The following is a 19,583-nucleotide window of genomic DNA, read 5'->3' on the forward strand; positions in this document are numbered from 1 at the left end:
TTATCCCATTTTTTGTGGTTCCACATAAACTCTAGGCCATAAAGGGGACCCCATTGTTTAGACTCATCAAATCTGATGTTACTCATATTAAGGTCATTTGGTACTACAATGTGGTTGGACAGAGAGAGAGATACAGTTGCTTCAATTACTACTGTTTTAATTTCCACCTTTCCATTTCTTAGGGAAGTTGTAGTAGTGTTGACCCATAAATCTTCTACTAGCAGGGCATATTCATCATTGTGGTCATTGCTTGCAATAAATTTTTTCCACAAAATGATGAAATAATCTGTACTGCAATCAATGCTTTCATTTGGAATTTTAGAAATTGAGGTGGGAACGGAGTACTCTCTGCTCCTTGTTTCCAGAAGTTAAAAAAAAATGGAAACTAGAAACAAGTTGCCATATCTGGGAAGTCCGCTTTCATTAACCACGAGCATGCGGAGAAAAACGATTTGAGAAATCTCTTTAATTGACACAAATTTAAGAAATAACAAAATGGTCGGCTAAATGCCTCTAATAGAGATGAAATCAACATGTGCGTTTCCCTACTAAATGAATCTAGATCAATTACGCAAAACCCTCAAAGGGTATAGAGAAAACAGGTACCATGGCATCTAATCCATGGTAATATTGAAAATGTGAAAGCGAGAGAGGCCCAAGATCGTCTCTTGTTACAAAACTCTCCCTAACACTCCACCATCCAAATATTCAAGGAATGGGCCTCATAAAAAGCCAAAAGTGCACGAAAGAAGTTGTAACTTGTAACTGTTGGGAGATAAAAAGTGCAAAAAAGGCTTTGCAGGAACGATAGCATCGTTACAAAACAAATGGATACCCATGGCAGACCCCAAAGGCACACCACACTCAAATTCGACTAAGGCCCAACAGAAATAAGAAAAATATAAGAGGGAAAATGAATAGAACCAAAGATCCCAAATCTATTCCATAAGATTGGACCAAAACCGTGTCTGCCTCTCAAATCTGTCCAAAGAACCTCTCCAACAAACACCGATATGAAGACAAATAAATGAAAACTCACATTCATAGATGTGAGAGAGAAACCCTCACACAAAGTGTGAGAAAGAAAAACTCACATCCATAAATGTGAAAGAGAAACCCTCTCGTCGAGAGAGAGACCCTCACGTAGAGAGAAACCCTCCCACCCTCTACTTGCTTAATCTTTCTTGACATAATCATGTCAAACCACTCAAATAATTAAGAAAAAAGATACAAATAAGTCCGGGTTTTATTACTCTTTCCAAACTGAAAATAGTAAAATGTGTTTATTATATGGGGATCGTTTTCTTGAGAGAACTCCATCAAGAATATGACCACATTGGCTTACACCACCTTAGTGATGACATTCAATCTTCTTTCTTTCTTTTTTATGAAAACCCCATTGTGCTTCACTTTGATTCTAGTGTTACTTAGGGGGTGTTTAGTATGGTGACTTTATGTTGTCATTGCATTTTGGGTTGATCAATACAAATTTGTATTAAGCATGCATTGCCACTATCATTTCAATTTCAATTAGAAAGTTGTATGTGTGTAAAAACCATCAAATTTTAAGTTTTAAATAGAAATGACAATTTGTATTAATAACTCAAATCATTTTCAAAATGTTGTAGAAAAATCTTTTTCACATAAATTTATTGTAAAGTTAAGTTGCTACAAAAATAAATTAACTTGTTTCTTTTTTTAATTCATAATTAATTGTGCTTTATTATCTCAAATCGTCAGTAATGATGTTGAAGGGATGAGAGATCCATCATATGGATGGTCGATCCCTGTAGGTAGGTTGGGCAAATTTTCAAAAGTTTCTCTTTCTCCCATTTGGGAATCACATTCCCTATTTTAGAAAACTGCATTTTCAATGATCAATCTTGAACCTAAACCAAAGTAGATCTGAAACCAAAAGGGAGTGGAGGGATATACCTGATATGAAGTAGTAATAACCTCCAATGAAGGTGTTCACGCCCAAGGAAAGATCTAAAGACTGCTTCCATCGAAGATCACACGGTGCAAGATGAAGCAGAATCAGCAGGATGGTTCTTCAGCAATAACCGAATTCTTCAGCAAGAATCTGATGAAGGGCTAGTGAGCACGACTTCAGATCACCTTTTCTGCCAAAAGGTAATATCAAGAACTCTTCTTGATTACTCCCACAGGTGGGGATCGATCTGGTATGGCAGCAAGAGTAGGAGAGAAGGAGACAGTGTAGTCAAACTATGTTGTCTCTCTATGGAATTCAACAGTCAGTCAAATGATTTCTGATGTGTACTGAGGGTTCACCCTACTCTCCTATTTATAGCCTTAAAGAGAAGTTCTCCTAATCCCATTAGGAGTTTCCTAATCCAAATCTTGTATTTGGATCTAGACTCTCTTTAAGAAATAAGGATAATCCCTTATCTTATCTACAGATAAAGATCAATCCTCCTAATCTAATTAGAAATTTTCTGATCCAAATCTTTATTTGGATCTGGGCTCTTTGAGTGGAAGGGACAATCCCTTATCCTATCTACTGATCTAAATCCCAGAATCGCCCATTTTAATTAATCTCATTAAGCTAGTTTGAATTGAGCTTTTGACCCATTAAGTCTATCTGCTCACTTACCCTCCAAACAGTTGCCCAGTTGGATATACTTGTATGGCGTGGGACCCAAACATTGATCTACACACCAGCCACATGGGTTCAACCCAGCCTCTGTTACAAGGCCTGTCCAAATTCACTGTAGGAGACAGTGAACCCCTGAGTCCATCACCATGGGCTCTTAATGGGCCCAACATTTACACTAAATGGTCCTTAGGTCAAGCCACCTTATAAAAACCCAAGGACTGTGGGCAAATGCAAGATTAGTCCATTAGGTATTACCCTCAATGGTCTTAAATTTAACCTTTCAGCCCATAATGATCAAACACTGCCCGACAAGAGAGGACCTCTCCCTCGGGTACAAGGTACAATGCTGCACTTTCTAGTCACATGGATCCCAAAAATTAAAATCTTTTACAAACATTTTGAAACCATAATATATATATATATGTGTGTGTGTGTGTGTGTGTGTGTGTGTGTGTGTGTATCTCTATATAAATATGTTTTGCAAAACAAATTTCAAATGTTGAAATCAATTGCAGGTAGTTTAGGTTTCCATCAGAGAGAGTGCATCCCCGATCATTCACTTTGTCTGACAAAGGGGTTGATCCTGCCACTGTGATCACCCACTCAGATGAATTCTCAGACTGTCCCAACATACCCAGGTTTTTACCCCCTCTAAGGATCTCACTGATTGGCATATCAAAGATAGTCCAATCCAACACCTAGTGTAGTATCATAATCGAGTCTAGGGTTCAGGTGTAACATTCCAATTTTTCCCATCTATCTCCAAGGTCCAGGGCAATACTGGAATTCTGGTTCAGTTCAGGGTTTCAAGATAACCCACACTGCATGTACCTCGGGTCCCACCCTGGCAGTTGAGATAAGCCACCCCAACCAACTTGGTGGCACATCAGTGTCAGCCTTGGTAGGATAAATCTCCCCAGATCTATCCAACGACTATGAAGATTCTAAACTAACACGAATCTCATATTTGTCAAGTTTAAGGGTATTAAGCATAAACACACCATAATAACATGAATCAAATTTATACTTTATTCATTTACATTAAATGTCATAATGTACATCATTCTGATTGGAGCTAAGGGCATACACTGTGTAACAATGACTGATAAAATGGCCCTAACAATCATGCGGCACAGCTCTTCCAAACATACAAACATATGAGCCAAACAAACATGCACGCTCCATCAAATCAAAACAATGTTGTGTATCCATATGAACCAATATCACTAACTCCACCTTGAATTGTTTAGTAAATCCTAAGCCTCGTAATGGGATTATAACAGAACAAACCTAGCTAATTCGCAATCTCTCATATAAGATCATACATATAAAATCAAGTTCCATATATATATATATATATATATATATATATATATATATATATATATATATATATATATATTCCGAGACTTCTTGTAATTAATATACCATATTCATATCCCTATTATCTATTATATATCCCACTTAAAAAAAAACTACCTATTATCCCAATGTTTTGCTTATAGTATTTCATTATTATTAATTTTAATGGAATTGGGATTTTCTAAGGTTGTGTTTGATTTGAAAGAAAAAGTATGGAAAAGAAGGAAAAGATAGAAAAACCTTTACAAATCTTGTATAAATTTCCCTACCTTTCTCTCTCTTTCTTTAGCTTTTCCTTCAAACCAAACATAGCCTAATGTATTATAAATTAACTTTTTGTATGGGTCATAAAATTTAAATCTAAATATCATATATCTATTAATACTTATTTGCACACACTCCACATGTTATCAATGTGATAAAAGGCAAACAAATGAAACAAATGAAAAGAATAAATTATGAGGGTTAATTTATTATAGAGAGAGTGGCAAAATTGCAAATTAGCGGGAACTCTGGTGTCAATGGGAAAACGATGGAGGGAAACCTGCAACAGGTTGCAGTTGCAGTTCCACTAGTCTTGCGGGAGTTTTGCTCATTACTTTACATAAATTAGGAGAGAGGGCGCCGTCAGCGGAACAAACAAAAACAATCCCACTCTCAGCTCTTCCTCACCTCTCTCTCACCTCACAGCTCGTCCGTACACCGATGACAATCTCACGTACGGACTGTCTAAAACCTGTGGCTTTCGAACGAGACAATAACGACTGGGCAGTCGCTTAACGAATCCCATTTTGACAACGCAACTACGGATACCACTCCGGTTTTCGCATTCCAATCCCACGCTCTCGTCTGAACCGCTTTCGTCCTTCTAGGCGGTTTTCGTCCCTTATATATATATTCCCTTCCCTCACTGGCCAAGCTTTTGTCTCCCACCTCTCTCTTCATACACTTCCAAATTTACTCGTTCTAATACAGAAAGAAAGAGGGGAAAATACTCTCTGAAATACTCCTATCAGCCTATCACCTCCTCCTCCCTTTCTCACTCCATCTCTTCTGCTTTCAGAGTTGATTTTCGAACAGAAGAACAAATTTAAGATTTTGCTTTTTCTTTTACTTCATCTTTGTCAGTCACCATCGCTCTGGATAGTTTCTGAGATTTCTGTAGGAGGAAAGCAAGGATTTAAAAGATAAATGGGGAGAGGTAGGGTTCAGCTGAAGCGGATCGAGAACAAGATCAACCGCCAGGTGACGTTTTCCAAGCGGAGGAACGGATTGCTGAAGAAAGCTCATGAGATCTCCGTTCTCTGCGATGCTGAGGTCGCTGTGATCGTCTTCTCCACCAAGGGAAAGCTCTTTGAGTATGCCACCAATTCCAGGTACAATTCTTTCTTGAGCTTTCTGGAACTATTTATCCGCTGCTTCTGCATCTCTTCCCTTTTATTTTCATTATTACGTTGTTCACGGTTTGCATTTCTCGGGAAGCCGTCAACTCTTTGTGTTTTGCTCACTGGTATGAGAAGATCGATTCGCAACTTAGATATGGTCGAATATATACGGTCTGTGAATGAAAAGAAAAATCCGGAAGAGAGAAGAAAGATCACGAATGGTGCCTTCTTTATATTTATATTCCAAGAAGAATATACAAGTAAACTTATTTTTTATTTTTCAATTAGAGCTTGCCAAAATCCATAAAAAAAATTAGAGCTTGCTCGCCGACGCCGAAACTGTCCAAGTAAACTATTAATATACAAAATTTTGGTTCATTTATACACAAATCTCTGATTCGTCAAACCATAGTGAAGACTGATAGGAATTCTCTCTTCTTTAAGACCTAGTTGCATTTGCAAGATATGTGTATATGTATCATACCAGAAATTTCATGCAAAAAAGCCTTTTATTTGTCTCTTTTTTTTTTTTTTTTCATTTTATTCACTTGTGAACCGAAATCTCGGACTCCGATCCAGGCCGGAGACTGGTAGGAAGATACAGTCGATCATCTCTGACTGAGCCTTCAACTCATGCGGGTTTTTGTATTTTATCCTTACCTATAGTTGTAGGTGCAACTTTCTGACCTTAAACTCATAGAAGGAAAGATTTGCTCTCCCCTGTGCAATTGTGCCTTGTTCTCTTCCTGCAAGTAAACAAAACAGATACATACTAATGATACAGAAGAAATCAAACGCAAAAATTAGGAAACTGGAAAAAAAGGGAGTGCGCAGGTTAAGAGAGGAAGACAAAGTGTGTACGTTAGAAGTACATACGTGGTGAACGGCTGTGCATCCAGTAGAGCATCAGCGTCTGGAAATTTGCCACGTGATAGTACGGTGAGATCCTTTTAAGATTTCTACGTACTACTTTTTTCCCTGGCAAGTGAAGTCTTTTCTCTCGAAGTCCATACGAGATGGACTGATGGAAGACTTGGAAGCTGAGATTGAGAGGACTAGACTGACCCAAATATAGTAAAATACTAAAATACTTTACGTTTCAGTTTTTGGTTTATTTAATTCTTTTATTATATTTCTTTGCCATATACTTAAACGAGTATTTATTTGGTGATTGGTTTTTATTTTGTAGTTAATAATTTTAATCATCTTATTTGTTTTCTTTAGCATTTGAAACTTGAAAAATTGCAATCAGTGTTCTTTCAGATTTCTTTTATACTTTGTTCTAGGACTTCGTTGTAGCTTGAATGTAAGTTGGTAGATTTGAACATGTCATTTGATGAACCAGATCTTGTTTTGGTTAGATGTATTATCTCAGACCCATGATACCTTATTATGTATGTATGACATTGCTGATTTTGATTTGTTTAAACAATTACTACTATACACCAATGTTATCCACAATTTTTATATGTTTTGGGGAGAAAAGAAGATAGATGATGATGCTGCTATTCCCACCTTAGGAGGGAGATGAATTATAAACTGCTATGCAAGCTCCTTTTTGACAGACTACCACTGCAGCAGATGTTCGGTTTGACCTGAGCAACACATTTCTAAATGCACCTTAACATAACTTAATTCTTGTCTTACTATCCATATTAAATAATTAAAATGAAAATATATCATGTACACATATTTATTTATTTTTGGCTGCATTATACACATATTTATTTGACATTTCGGTTCATGGTACGCCAAATTTTCAAAAGAACCTTCTTGGAGTTCCCGTTGAAACTTTTTTAGCCCAAATTTTGGCGGTTTCAATTTTATTCAGCTAAAAATGAAATGCAGTAATTGTTAACAATGTGAAATCTTGATGACGGTAAAAAACAGATTTCGGTGCTTGTCATTCAGTACATATAAACTTTTGCCCAAAAAGTTGTATTTCTTTTTGACTACCATTTATATGTGTATAGCATATCTACATAATGAACTGCTTTTGCTCACCACATTCCGTATTTTAGTCCAAGTTTATTGGGTAGATGGATTTTCTCCTTTCCCTACAAAAACTACACGTGTTTTTTTTCTTTGCCCGTAAAGAACATTAATTAATTTGGTCATGCATTCATAATAAAGATAAGGACGACCCCACCTGCAAGGATCGAGCTTGCGCAGCATCCTAGCTGTTGATCCGCAGGTCTAGTTTGTTACATTAAATAGAATTTTACTGGTTTTCACGCAGTATTTCGCATTGAGATTTGTCTATCATTTCGAGAGGCTCAAGGTAAAATATTGTATTGAGCTTGTTAAATGAATGTCGTCATTGTATTTATTTTCGTATCGAGGCTGGCTAGAATTCCATAATACAAATACTTCAAACTTTGGTTTAGCTTCTTTTCTTCTAATAATGCCGAATATTACTTGCCATCTATGATTGCCAGTTACATATTTTCGGTTAATATTCCATAACTAACATACAACTATTTCATTACTTTTTCTTTTTTATCAAAAAAAGTAATGAAAATGATATTAAGATTTTTATGTTATAGGGTTTTGGGTCGGAAATTGTTGAGATGTGGATCAATTTGTAATACTTTACAAGTATTCATGCATATTTTACCATCATTTTATTTCTAGAGTGGTGTAGTTGTCTTAGCCTTTTTTTCAGAAAATTAATCAAACTTCTCTTGTGGGATCCTTTTTCATTCAGAGGACATACTTTTTTTGTTTCTTTCTTTTTTCCTTCTTCTCTCCAATCCCAATTGATCAAGCCTGGGTTTTCATCTAAAACACCCAATAATGCAAAGTTTTAGATGACTTCACTTATGATCTAAATAATAGTCTTCAGATGCCAAAGAGCATCTTTATTTGAAGGTTAAAACCCAAAGCAAAAAAAAGAAAAGAAGAAAATTATTAAAATTGAGTTTTTAAGTCATGGTTTTGGTTCTGCAAATTTTTATTTGAAGTCCATCAGGCATGAATCGTTCAGGAAATTTAAAGAGATGGGTTTTAGGAGAAAGATCTGAATTGATAGCGGTTTGATTTGATTAGTGAGTTACACTAATTTAACAAACATTATATACTTTTGAGTTGAAATGCATCTGCGTTTAGGGGTGAGCATGGGTAGGTTTGATTTGGTTCCAAGGCAGAACCTAGAAGGCAATAACTTATCCTGTAGAGGTTGGTTCCAGGTTTTAGGAACCGGAACCTATACTAAATAGTATATGCCAACATGTTTCTAAATGCCTCGCCCTAAAGCATGTTTCAAAGCTTACACCTTACACTGACTCGGACTCAAGTTTCATGGTAACTGCTTGGTAACCCAAGCCAATTAGGGATGACAATTTCTACCCTACCCAGTGGGCACCCGCCCTTACCCACCCCGATGAGGTGGGCTTTCTTGCTTCTAGGACAGATTTTGGGGCAAGGACGGATTTTGATATTTTACAACCCGTATAGATATTAGGCTAAACCGGACCCTGCTTGACTTGCTTATTGTTGGAAAGGATATGAGTTTTATGTATTAAATGTTGAATTTAATAATGTTTTGAATTTTATATGAAGGATAATTTATAGTTTATGTACATGCCTTTTTTTATCAGTAAAAGTGTTTTTACATGTCTTAATCAAATAATTGGAAATTTTTCTTTTTGTTTATGTTATTTTGCTTTTTTAGTGCTTATATGTAATGGATTCTAAATCTAATCCGGTAAGATATAGAATTTACAAAGCCCTCCCTAAACCCATCCAGGATTGGTACAAAATTACCAATAGATAATAAGAGGTAGTATTGGCATCTAGTGGACTGGCTGGACAAGTATACACTATAATGGCTGAGGTATCCACCATATTGACTTTGGGGTTGCAATGACGTTGACTCATTAAAGGAGATTATTTGAATACAAATAGATGGAACAAAGGATTTGGATTAGGACCATGGAGATTGACTCACTTGAGATCATATTGCTCTTTCTATCATGCCTTGGGGTGTTGAGATGGATTGCAATTGAGTTGAATCACAGGTCACAATCTTGCTAAAGCAGGAATTGGACAGGATCTATCATTTATAATGAATGTTCATTTTTCCTTGAGAGGATTTTTTGTAGAAGCATATGCTTTGCAATGAATCAATGTCCTTTCATATGGTGCCCAGTCTCAAATCTACCCACTTGTATTTTATATAAATGTTTTGAACTATTAGTTGAATCGGAGAATTAGACTGGTTGACCTGTCACCTGGTTAAATTTCTTGGTTTGTTTCACCCTAAACCTCTTTTTTATTTTTATTTTTTGCAAAAAAAAAAAAAAAAAAAAAACACTTTTGACTTGGTTAACAACTTATAGCCTGACCGCTTGGAACTATTCACCCATCTGAAATTATATCTTGTTGTGCCTTAGGTTTATTATCCCCTTTCTCTATCTCTCTGTTTCTCTTCTTTTTTGTTGGTAACACAATCATCTTGCTCTTTTCCTTATTATACCTCATTTATTTCAAATTGCACCTTATGCTGCTAAAAGGTGCACCTCCAATTAATTAATTATCTCTCTACCTAAACACCTTCAATACTTTGAAATCTTTAGGTTAATTGCTTTAATCATAGAGTTTGATATACATCTTCAATATGAGATCTTGAAGAAAGTTAAGAGGATTAGACCACATAATGGTATTGTGTCTAGTAGTAGAGACTAACTTCATGACCTACAAATTGGCTGGCATTATTACCTTTAAAACTCCAATTTTTCCTTGTCCAAGGCACACCACTCTCTTTCCTAAACACGCTATTGTGATCCTAAATTAATTCTTAGCCAAAAAAAATTCCTTAATTAATTCTTTCACAAGTTTACTGTCCTTTATATAATACAAGTCCCATTGCTTACCCACCATGTTTACAGCAGGACTTTTCTACTGTTTGCCTTATTTGTGCATTTTTTTTCTTGAAACCTATGGTTAAATTCCTTTTTTTTTTTTCATCTAGACTTTTTATAAGCAAGACCAAAATTGAATATATGTTGTGTATATTTAATAATAATAATAATAATAATTTAAGTGCAAATTAGGGTAGTGCTAGGATTGGAGACCAAAAGACCAGTCAATGTGTCCTTTTTCTTGTACATTGGTTTGATATCAAAACAAGGGAGAGATTGGGGAGGATGTCACCCATAGCTGGATGGGCAAAATGGAGGGGTATGTTTGCAGTGTTATGTGATGGATGAATAAGACTTGGATTAAGAAAATCCTATAAAATAGTTGCAAGGCCATTTATGTTGCCTGGAGCAGTGTTAGGCAGTCAAAAAAAAAAAAACATGTCCAACAAATGAATGGGCATAAATGCATAGGTTAAGATAGATTAGTGGGAAAACTACATGGTGTAAGATTGAACATAAAGTTATTAGAAGGAAACTAAGAATAGCTCCAAAAGGTGATAAAATGAGAAAAAATAGACTAAGCTGGTTTGATCATGTGCATGAAAGATCATCGACAACACCCATAAGAAGTGATTTGTTGTAACTTACAAGTTGAATGGGCACAATGATTAAGGGTAGACCAAAAGGGCACGAACCAAAGTAGTAAAAAATGATTTAAGCACCCATGATTTTACAATGGATATGGAATTAAACAGGGTAGAATGGTGAAACAGGATTCATGTAACTGACCCATATATAGTTGAGATAAGAATTGGATGATGGTGATGATATATGGTGGATGTCTAAGCTGAGGTTCAATGCTGCATTTATTTACAATTGAGTCTAAGGCATGGTCCAAAACGATTCAAGTTTATGTTGAAGCTGTCCATAGCCAAGGTCATCCCACATATCTACTTGCTAGCAAAACTTTTCTTAGCCTATGTAAATTCAGTGAACCGTGTAATAGAGACTTGTGAGACAAGATTTTACCTCTAAAATTAACCGACTTATGATAAAAGCCTAGAGCATGAATCAACTCTTTAACAATTTGATCTCATCAATCTGTAGACAAACATCCAATTTGGCTGCTCATAGGTAATAAGAAACCATCATTCGGACATTTTCATAAGTAACCTTAGTTGTTTGAGTTAGTGATCCAGACCAAGCCAAACCTTAAGCCTATTGCCCAAGCCTGTGTTGTAGTTGTTCTAGGCCAACCTGAAGAAACTAGGGTCATTCCTTGTCTAAGATCTTGGCCTGAATTTGAGTTGGTAATCTTGGCCCAGTTTGGCATGTGGGGAGAAATGCATAGTGTATAAGATATTCATGAGATTTTAAATCATTTGATAAATACATGTGAAAAATTAGGCCTAGAGTGAAAATTTACCTAGGTACAACATGGACATGACTGGAGACGTCCTTGGGTGCTGAATTTACACTAAAAGTTGAAGTAGGCGACACAATACAGCACCTTGTATCTAGGTATCATGGGTTTCCCAAAAGTTGGGGCAGATGTGGGTGTAGCACCTTGGGCCAACACATGTCCTTTTTGGCATGTCCAGATGTCCTGTTTTTCTTGACCGTTCATTTGATAAACTGAAAATCCTTCTTACATTAAAAAAAAATTAATAAACCCGTGGATGGATTGCCTAAACCTTATGCCTAAACATTAGATTCATTTGAATCCTGAATGTTAGTTACTAAGATATGACAAAGTGTATTGGATGCGAAGTTTTTCATTAAAAAATTGACGTATCTAACATACGATACCATTGTACATGGGTATCATAGCCACATATTCTTATATCAAAATTTACTACCACAGAACATGAGGCCTTATCTTCTCTACAGAATACCAGTCTTCGTGACAATATTGAATCTTTTTGAGGTTGGTTAGAGCTAGCCTCCTTATTTACAGTTGTAATTATTTTCTTGGTGTTGGGGGATTTTTTAATAGTTGACGTTTTCTTGGGACAAAGCAGCTTCCCCCTTGTTAGAATTTTTGTTAATAAATAAAATTGAAGATAACCATTTACTCACCCTAAGTAAATTTTGCTGTTTAAACAATACTTTAGGTTAGAAAACTTCATGGAAGAGAATCATGGCATGATGTTCTATGAATAGCTGTGACACAGGACCTTGGGCGAGCTTGTATATGACCGACAAGTTATTCGTGATGATTATGAAAAAACTTACTATTGTCAACAAAGGTATAATAGTTTTTATCGAGCCAATGAGACCCAAGACTGACATGAAGTACCCTGGACAAGCTACTACTTCATTTAGAGTAGGCCTGTTCCCCTAAGGCTACAGAGTGTGCAGCGCTAAGAATACCATAGATAAATAAAGATGGCATCTTGTAGTTGCAATTATGGTTTTTAAAATCGAACCGGTGATCGAATCGGTCAGGGGTCTGATTATCGGCTTCAATGGTCTGACCGTTCAACTTGAATGGCTGATACAAAAAAATAAAAAAAAAATTAAAAAATTGGAAAATAGTTAAAATCGTTCAAACAGTTTCAACGGTTAATCGGCTGGTTTAGCGGTTTACTAATCAAAATCAACGGTTTTGGAGGACAAAGTGATTTTGAAGGAAAATAGATGACAGGTTCCCAGTTTTTCCGGTCCGGTCTGGTTTTGAAAACAGTGGCTGCAACTTGCAAACATAGATCATGCATGCTGGAGTTTGACATTGACATATGTACCCCACCTCGTAGGCACAATTGGGATTGTTTCTTCACTCCCAACTTATATAACCAAATAAAAGGTAAGTTTATTTTTATTTAATCATTCATTTTCAATGGATGCATCTATCTTGAGATTCCAATTGCAAAATTATATATAAAATTTATTTGTTAGATTTATGCATTTTTCCAAACAAAAAGAAAAATATAAAATTTATAAAAATTATCTATTTTATCTCTAAAATAATTTGTTTTAGTAGATTAAAAATTTAAGAGTTGTATGATATATTATTAATAAAGCTATTGTATGATTGATATCTACATCTTTGACTCCATATATTAATGATTGTAATGTATCTATTTGCATAAACCATTAAAACATGTATTTATTATGTGCATATAGTTTGTGGATAATCATTTGAACCTTCCGTGTTATTGATGGATGTATTTGTGAGATTTATGTGAGTTTTCCTAATATATTCATATTATCTCTATCTTTCCATTGTTTTTTAGTCCCAAACTTTACTCCAGGTGGTGGGGTGACCACCTAAAATTTTAGATTAGTACCCTGTACTTTGGGTATAGTGCCACTTTGGTTCTCGAACTTTAAAATGCAACAATTTAATACCTGAACTTTCAAAACGTATCAATCTAGTACATGTCATTAACCATCCTGTTAACCAGTCATTATTTGTCATTTGAAAAGACACAAATGCCCTTTGAGTGTCATCTAATTCTCTTTATCAACCATCCAAACATTGACAAAAAATGAACTGTCCCAAATCCTTGCCTCTTCTGAAAGTTGGGGTCACTAGAATGCACATTGAGATGTAACCCCAATTTTCTTGAATAGAAGAGGCAAGGATTTGATATTGTTCATTTTTTATCAACATGTGGATAGTTGACAAAGAAAATTAGATGACACTCGAAGGGCATTTGTGTCTTTTCAAATGTCACTTAACAGCTGGTTAACGCAGGTACTAGATTGACACACTTTGAAAGTTTGAGTACTGAATTATCACGTTTTAAAGTTCGGGGACCAAAGTGACATTAGGCCCAAAGTACAGGGTACTAATCGGAAATTTTCCCTTTTATTAACCAACCATTGTCAAAAGGCAAGAAAATAGATATAGGGGAGAACATAGTCCACCTTGCCCCAAACCCAAAGTGACATTAGGCCCAAAGTACAGGGTACTAATCGGAAATTTTCCCTTTTATTAACTAACCATTGTCAAAAGGCAAAAAATAGATATAGGGGAGAACGTAGTCCACCTTGCCCCAAACCCAAAGTGACATTAGGCCCAAAGTACAGGGTACTAATCGAAAATTTTCCCTTTTATTAACCAACCATTGTCAAAAAGGCAAGAAAATAGATATAGGGGAGAACGCAGTCCACCTTGCCCCAAACCCAAAGAGTACAAAGCTCTCCCTTGCACACTCAACCCTACCCAGCAAGGAAATAAACATTACAAGCAAACATAAAACAAAAGAGAATCAACCAATAAGAAGAGTAGGAATTCCCATGTAATCAATCCTCCATAAGCAACCCAGAAAACATTCCCGGAAGACAAGAACCGCCTTCAAACATCCCAAACCCGCTTTTATCAATCCCCATACTAACAAGATAGTCTGCACATTTACTGCCTTCTCTAAGACGGTGACAAAATACAGCTTGCATGTTAGAGGCCATATATTGAACCTAAGAAATAATTGACCAATGGTTGATCTTCTCCAAACTTTATCATCACTTTCAATCTCCACTTCCGAAATTCCCTCCTCCAAACACAATTTCAAACCATCATATAAAGCTAAAAATTCCACCTGGATAGGTGTGTTAATGCCGTAAGAATTAAAGAAAGTAAAGAGTAAGGAGCCACTCGAGTCTCTTACAAGACCTCCACCCCCACTGTTTCCTGGATTGCCACGAGAAGCATCGTCCACCTTCAGCTTGATGTGATATTGATTTGGAAATTTCCATGAAACCCACCTGGCTTTTTCTCGGTTTTAAGGTTTCACATATATGTTGAAGAGGTGTAGGATGGAAACATCATGGTCTTGGGCAGATGGAACACTACTTTTATTGCTCAAATCAACTAACCAATTTTTAATTTCCTGAATTAACACAGTAGCATCAGAACCCTTAACTTCGTAAACACGTTTATCTCTCTCCTTCCAAAGAATGATAGGAGTAATGCCAATGAGTTTGTGGGTCTAAGAATCCTTAACACAAAGGCTCCACCATTGGTGCACTCTATTTATCACATACTGAGTGGGAAAAAGAGGGGATATTATCTTAAGTATGCCAATACCTTTTTAGCCATCACACCAGTCGCATATAGATGATTGATTATCTCAATGCTATGTTTCCCACAACAAACACACTTAGAAGCAAAGTGAAACGCTTCCTTTTGTAATAAACTCATTAACTGGGATTGCATTATGCATAAATTTCCAAATGAAAACTGAAGTTTTAGGAGGGATACCCAATTTTCATACATATTTGTACCGACTAATTGGCGGGTCCCTATCTTTTGTAATAAACTCATTTTGAATAAATTTTCAAAATGTATCCTTATCCAACTTCACTACGATACCGGATACCGATATTTTATACCATGGTTTATTTCTCACTTGGTAGAGAGGAAGATTTGGAATCAGTTGTGGCCTTATATAGGATTGGACAGGTTCGGTAATTCTGTTTATTTTAGTCGGGTTGGGTTGTATCGCTTTCAGGTGTGTCTTCTGGTTTATCAAAAGCTGTACTGAACCTGACCGTTAACATTCCTCGGCTAAGCCATCTCTTTTACTCCACGAACGGTTACTTTTGTGGGCAGTCCCCTCACTGAAGTCCAAAGGACCTCTTATCTCGCCTCATGTTAGAACGAAATATTGTAATCAGAACGAACAATGCTATAAGAGAATATTCTGAGTACTAAGAATATGCCTTGAAATCTTGGGTTTTTATTTTATTAGGTTAGGGTTAGGTTCTCTCTATTATTTAGGAATCTTCTTTCTTTTTCTATGTTATTTCTCATTTCTTTCACATTTATCTTGCATTCTCTCTTCTTCATACTTGTTTTTCTTATTTTGTAATGAAGTGCTTCAAGGCGCTACACAAACCCCTCGCATCCCATCTTCATTTTTCTCCAGGTTCTTAGGACATGATCTGTTCTGAATATAAACACAAAATTCACATAGAAATATGAAGAAGCCCTTTCTTAGACAACTGAAAAACCTGAGTCGAATACCAACATCGAAAACATGTTGGGGAGTTAAATGCAGATGATGATGATGATTTCGATTCCTTAATTAGAAACAGTAGTCCATGGGTAGTGGCTATGCAAAATGCCTTTATCAAAGGCATCTCTAGAATCATAATCCTTCTGGTTCAGCACATAGCCAAATAACTACTAAGTAGGGATCCAGTATAAACATCTATAGAAGATAGCTATTATAACCACTTGCCAAGTAAAACTTATGTGGACCCAAGATTGGCATACCTTCTCGTTCAGCATATACATGAAAAAGTAGTTTATGTAAGAGATTTATAGTTATGTTTTCCACCCTCTGTATGTATTTTCTTCCAATTTTTATCGGTTGTCTCCAAAGTGACGATTGAGAGCCTTCAAAATGGTATTCTTCAGATCTCTTCTACTTTATAAAAGCATGGTACAACCATTCTGTCAGCCAAACCAGATGCATACGTGAGATGGAGCTGCAGTCATTGCCCTAGTTCAACGTACAATAGAAGATAGATCCAAGATAGTTGGTGGAAGATGCATTGTTACTGAGATGTTGTAAAATGCTCCAAAGATTCAAAATGCAATAAAAAATGTCAAACTCTACAACAAAGTGGGAGTGACAACTATGGAAAGTTCTGAAATATGGATCCATCATAGCCAAGAAAAATTCTAGTTGAGTCAGCAGGACTCCCTGCTGGAAGACTGTGATTAGAGAAGATAGTTACAGTATTTTATACTCTACCAGAATTATAGTGTTCATAATACAGGCATGACTAATAGCGGTTGAAGACAGAACAATGACCATGCCAGTGAGGGGAAAAAAACATCATTCTCTTTGGTCCAATTGTAATTTTCCATACCAGAGAAAAACCCACAAGCTAAGATTCAATGTGGTTGGAGTTTTATGTCTTAGTCCACGGAAGATCCCTGGAAATTCACTATTTCTTATCCAATGAAATACAGCTCTATCAGGCATGCTACTATTTTGTTTTTGTTTATCAATGCACTTTTTAGCCTTCTACATTTTATATTATGCATGTAATCAGATTTCTCAATGCTTTCCTAATCTACAGCTAAGAATATATATATGGTAAATTAGGTGCCAAAAATACCCCTATGTTGGATGATGTATGATTAAGTTTCACATGCCCCTAGCTTTGACCCTGTTTTGGTGGTTGAATTTTGCTTCTAGGTTTCAAATCTTGTAAAGGGTATCTGTCAAATTGTGTTTGTGTGTGTGTGTGTTTAACATGGCTTAGTTCCTTGAACTAAAGTTGAACTCACTTGGATTACAGCATGGAAAGGATAATTGAACGATATGAAAGATATTCTTATGCAGAGCGAGAGCTTCTTGCAGCTGATCCTGAATCACAGGTATGCCATGGGTCCAGTCATTTAAAAAAATTAAAAGCTATGAATGAATGTAGGTCAAACTTCTAAAATCTGGTAAATTAGTTCAATATTTTCTAAATTTAATTCTGAAACTGTTTATAACTATAATTGAAAATCATGAAATTGACGTACTGTTTCCTAAAAACTGTGTAGGGAAGCTGGTCTCTCGAACACACCAAACTTAAGGCTAAGATTGAGATTTTACAACGGAATCAAAGGTACTGACCTAACTATATGTCAAATGTAAACACAGATAAAAACGATCAGGGAATGATGCAAAATTTATATTGATGCTTGCAGACATTATGTTGGTGAAGACCTCCAATCCTTGAGTCTAAAAGAACTGCAGAATTTAGAGCAACAGCTTGATACTGCTCTTAAACATATACGAGCAAGAAAGGTTTATTTAGCTTGTTCCTCACCAAATTATTAGACAAATTCAACAGTTAGCTAAATACTTGATTACTTTTTTGCTATGCAGAACCAACTCGTATATGAATCGATTTCAGAACTTCAAAAAAAGGTGAGACCTTGCTCAAAGATCAAAGTTAACAATTTTAATTGGAAAAGAAACGTATAGAAGTAACATTGCCCACTGATGATGCATTCATATGGAGCGATTAGCAAGTCCTCGAGAAGTAAAGATATCTCTAGTCTTGGAAGATGTGTCAATTGTAGTTATTCGGATCAAACGTTTCTTTATACTTCTTGCAAAGGACTGATTATTAGGGTTGAATGCAATGTAACAAGGATGATCCTGGTAAAAGATTTAAAAAAACCAATTATCCCACAAAGGTGTAATATATCATATTATCTAACAAAGGTTGTGTTTTATTACAGGAGAAAGCATTGCAGGAGCAAAATAACATGCTGACAAAGAAGGTGAAATTTGTACACTTGCACGCATGCGGTTCGCATTTTTCCCTACATCTGCAACTCATTTCCACTGTCATCTCAATCTAAATTTATATGTTCATCTTAAAATAGCTTAAAGAGAAGGAGAAGGAGAAAGCTCTAGCGCAACAGTCTCACTGGGAGCAGCAAAACCAAGGACGAAACTCACCGACATTCCTACCATCACAACCACTTCCCTCCCTAAATATGAAGTAATCATCTCTCTCTCCCTCTCTCTCTCTCTCTCTCTCTCTCAACCATTTATAACGCTGAAATTTTTTATAAAATGCAGTGAAACTTATCAGGAAAGAAGCACTGCATGCGAAGATGAAGAAGCTCGACCTCACCCTCGAACCAACACGCAAATGCCGCCTTGGATGCTTCGCCACTTGAACAAATAGAAAGAGAGATCACAGCTATCTGTTATGTAGTTTTTGGTCACTATACTCAAAACAAGAGATGGAAGTAGCTTACATGCTTGGAGAGATTCCACGATAATGTCATTACCATAACGATCATCAAAAAATGTATAAATTTCTACCAAACATAAAGGAACATCTCTCTCCACCAACCCGAAGCTAAAATATTTGAATGTATCTTGGACCTGGTAATTATAATATTTTAAACTTTTTTTGGTTGAATATAATATTTTAATCTCTAGTTCTAATGTCTCTGGAGTGAGAATGATGTTGAGGATGGATTTGAACTCTCCCCGCCCACATATATCTTAATTAACAACAGTATCATCTATCGATCCACTCCTGTATTTGACCTTTTTTCTTGTTGCTGGGAAAATAAAAAGAACAAATAAATTTTGTTTATCTGGAATATTTATGAAAAAGGTATTTTGAAATAAAAAGCTTGGTAACCTTTATGGTCAAGCAAAACAAATGACAAATTCGCCGTGGAGCGCAGTTTCACGGGACGTGCTTACTCGTAAATGGATCAACGTAGCCCGTTGCACAAGTTGTACTTGTATCAGATCAGGAGCCCTGCTTGAGACTTGAGAGTGTACGAGGTAGGAGTGGAGGACGACTCCATATTTTGCGAAACAAGTTTACATACTTTTTTTTTTTTTTTCGCTGCAAACTTTGGAAAATTATGCA

General features: G+C 36.1%; 1 protein-coding gene across 1 annotated transcript; it reads left to right on the forward strand.

Annotated features, from left to right (window-relative positions):
- Nucleotides 1–4,611: 4,611 nt before the first annotated feature.
- Nucleotides 4,612–19,137, forward strand: LOC148854544 (agamous-like MADS-box protein AP1). The gene is made up of 8 exons (XM_088985617.1): nt 4,612–5,355; nt 17,487–17,565; nt 17,737–17,801; nt 17,884–17,983; nt 18,065–18,106; nt 18,424–18,465; nt 18,571–18,689; nt 18,770–19,137. Exons 1-8 carry the CDS (start codon nt 5,171–5,173, stop codon nt 18,876–18,878), a joined length of 741 nt encoding a protein of 246 aa, XP_088841743.1. The 5' UTR covers nt 4,612–5,170; the 3' UTR covers nt 18,879–19,137.
- Nucleotides 19,138–19,583: the final 446 nt, after the last annotated feature.

Source organism: Nelumbo lutea, chromosome 4 (genome assembly GCF_056320005.1).
Source record: "Nelumbo lutea isolate HS-2025 chromosome 4, American lotus-T2T, whole genome shotgun sequence".
In the NCBI taxonomy this organism is placed as follows: Eukaryota; Viridiplantae; Streptophyta; class Magnoliopsida; order Proteales; family Nelumbonaceae; genus Nelumbo; species Nelumbo lutea.

What these genes read in the sequence shown, in the direction of transcription:
- LOC148854544 (XM_088985617.1), top strand. Translation starts at nt 5,171, where the DNA reads ATGGGGAGAGGTAGGGTTCAGCTGAAGCGGATCGAGAACAAGATCAAC. An exon ending in CAGCTGATCCTGAATCACAG is followed by an intron (nt 17,566 to 17,736) that starts GTATGCCATGGG and finishes AAAACTGTGTAG; the next exon opens with GGAAGCTGGTCTCTCGAACA. An exon ending in TTTCAGAACTTCAAAAAAAG is followed by an intron (nt 18,107 to 18,423) that starts GTGAGACCTTGC and finishes GTTTTATTACAG; the next exon opens with GAGAAAGCATTGCAGGAGCA.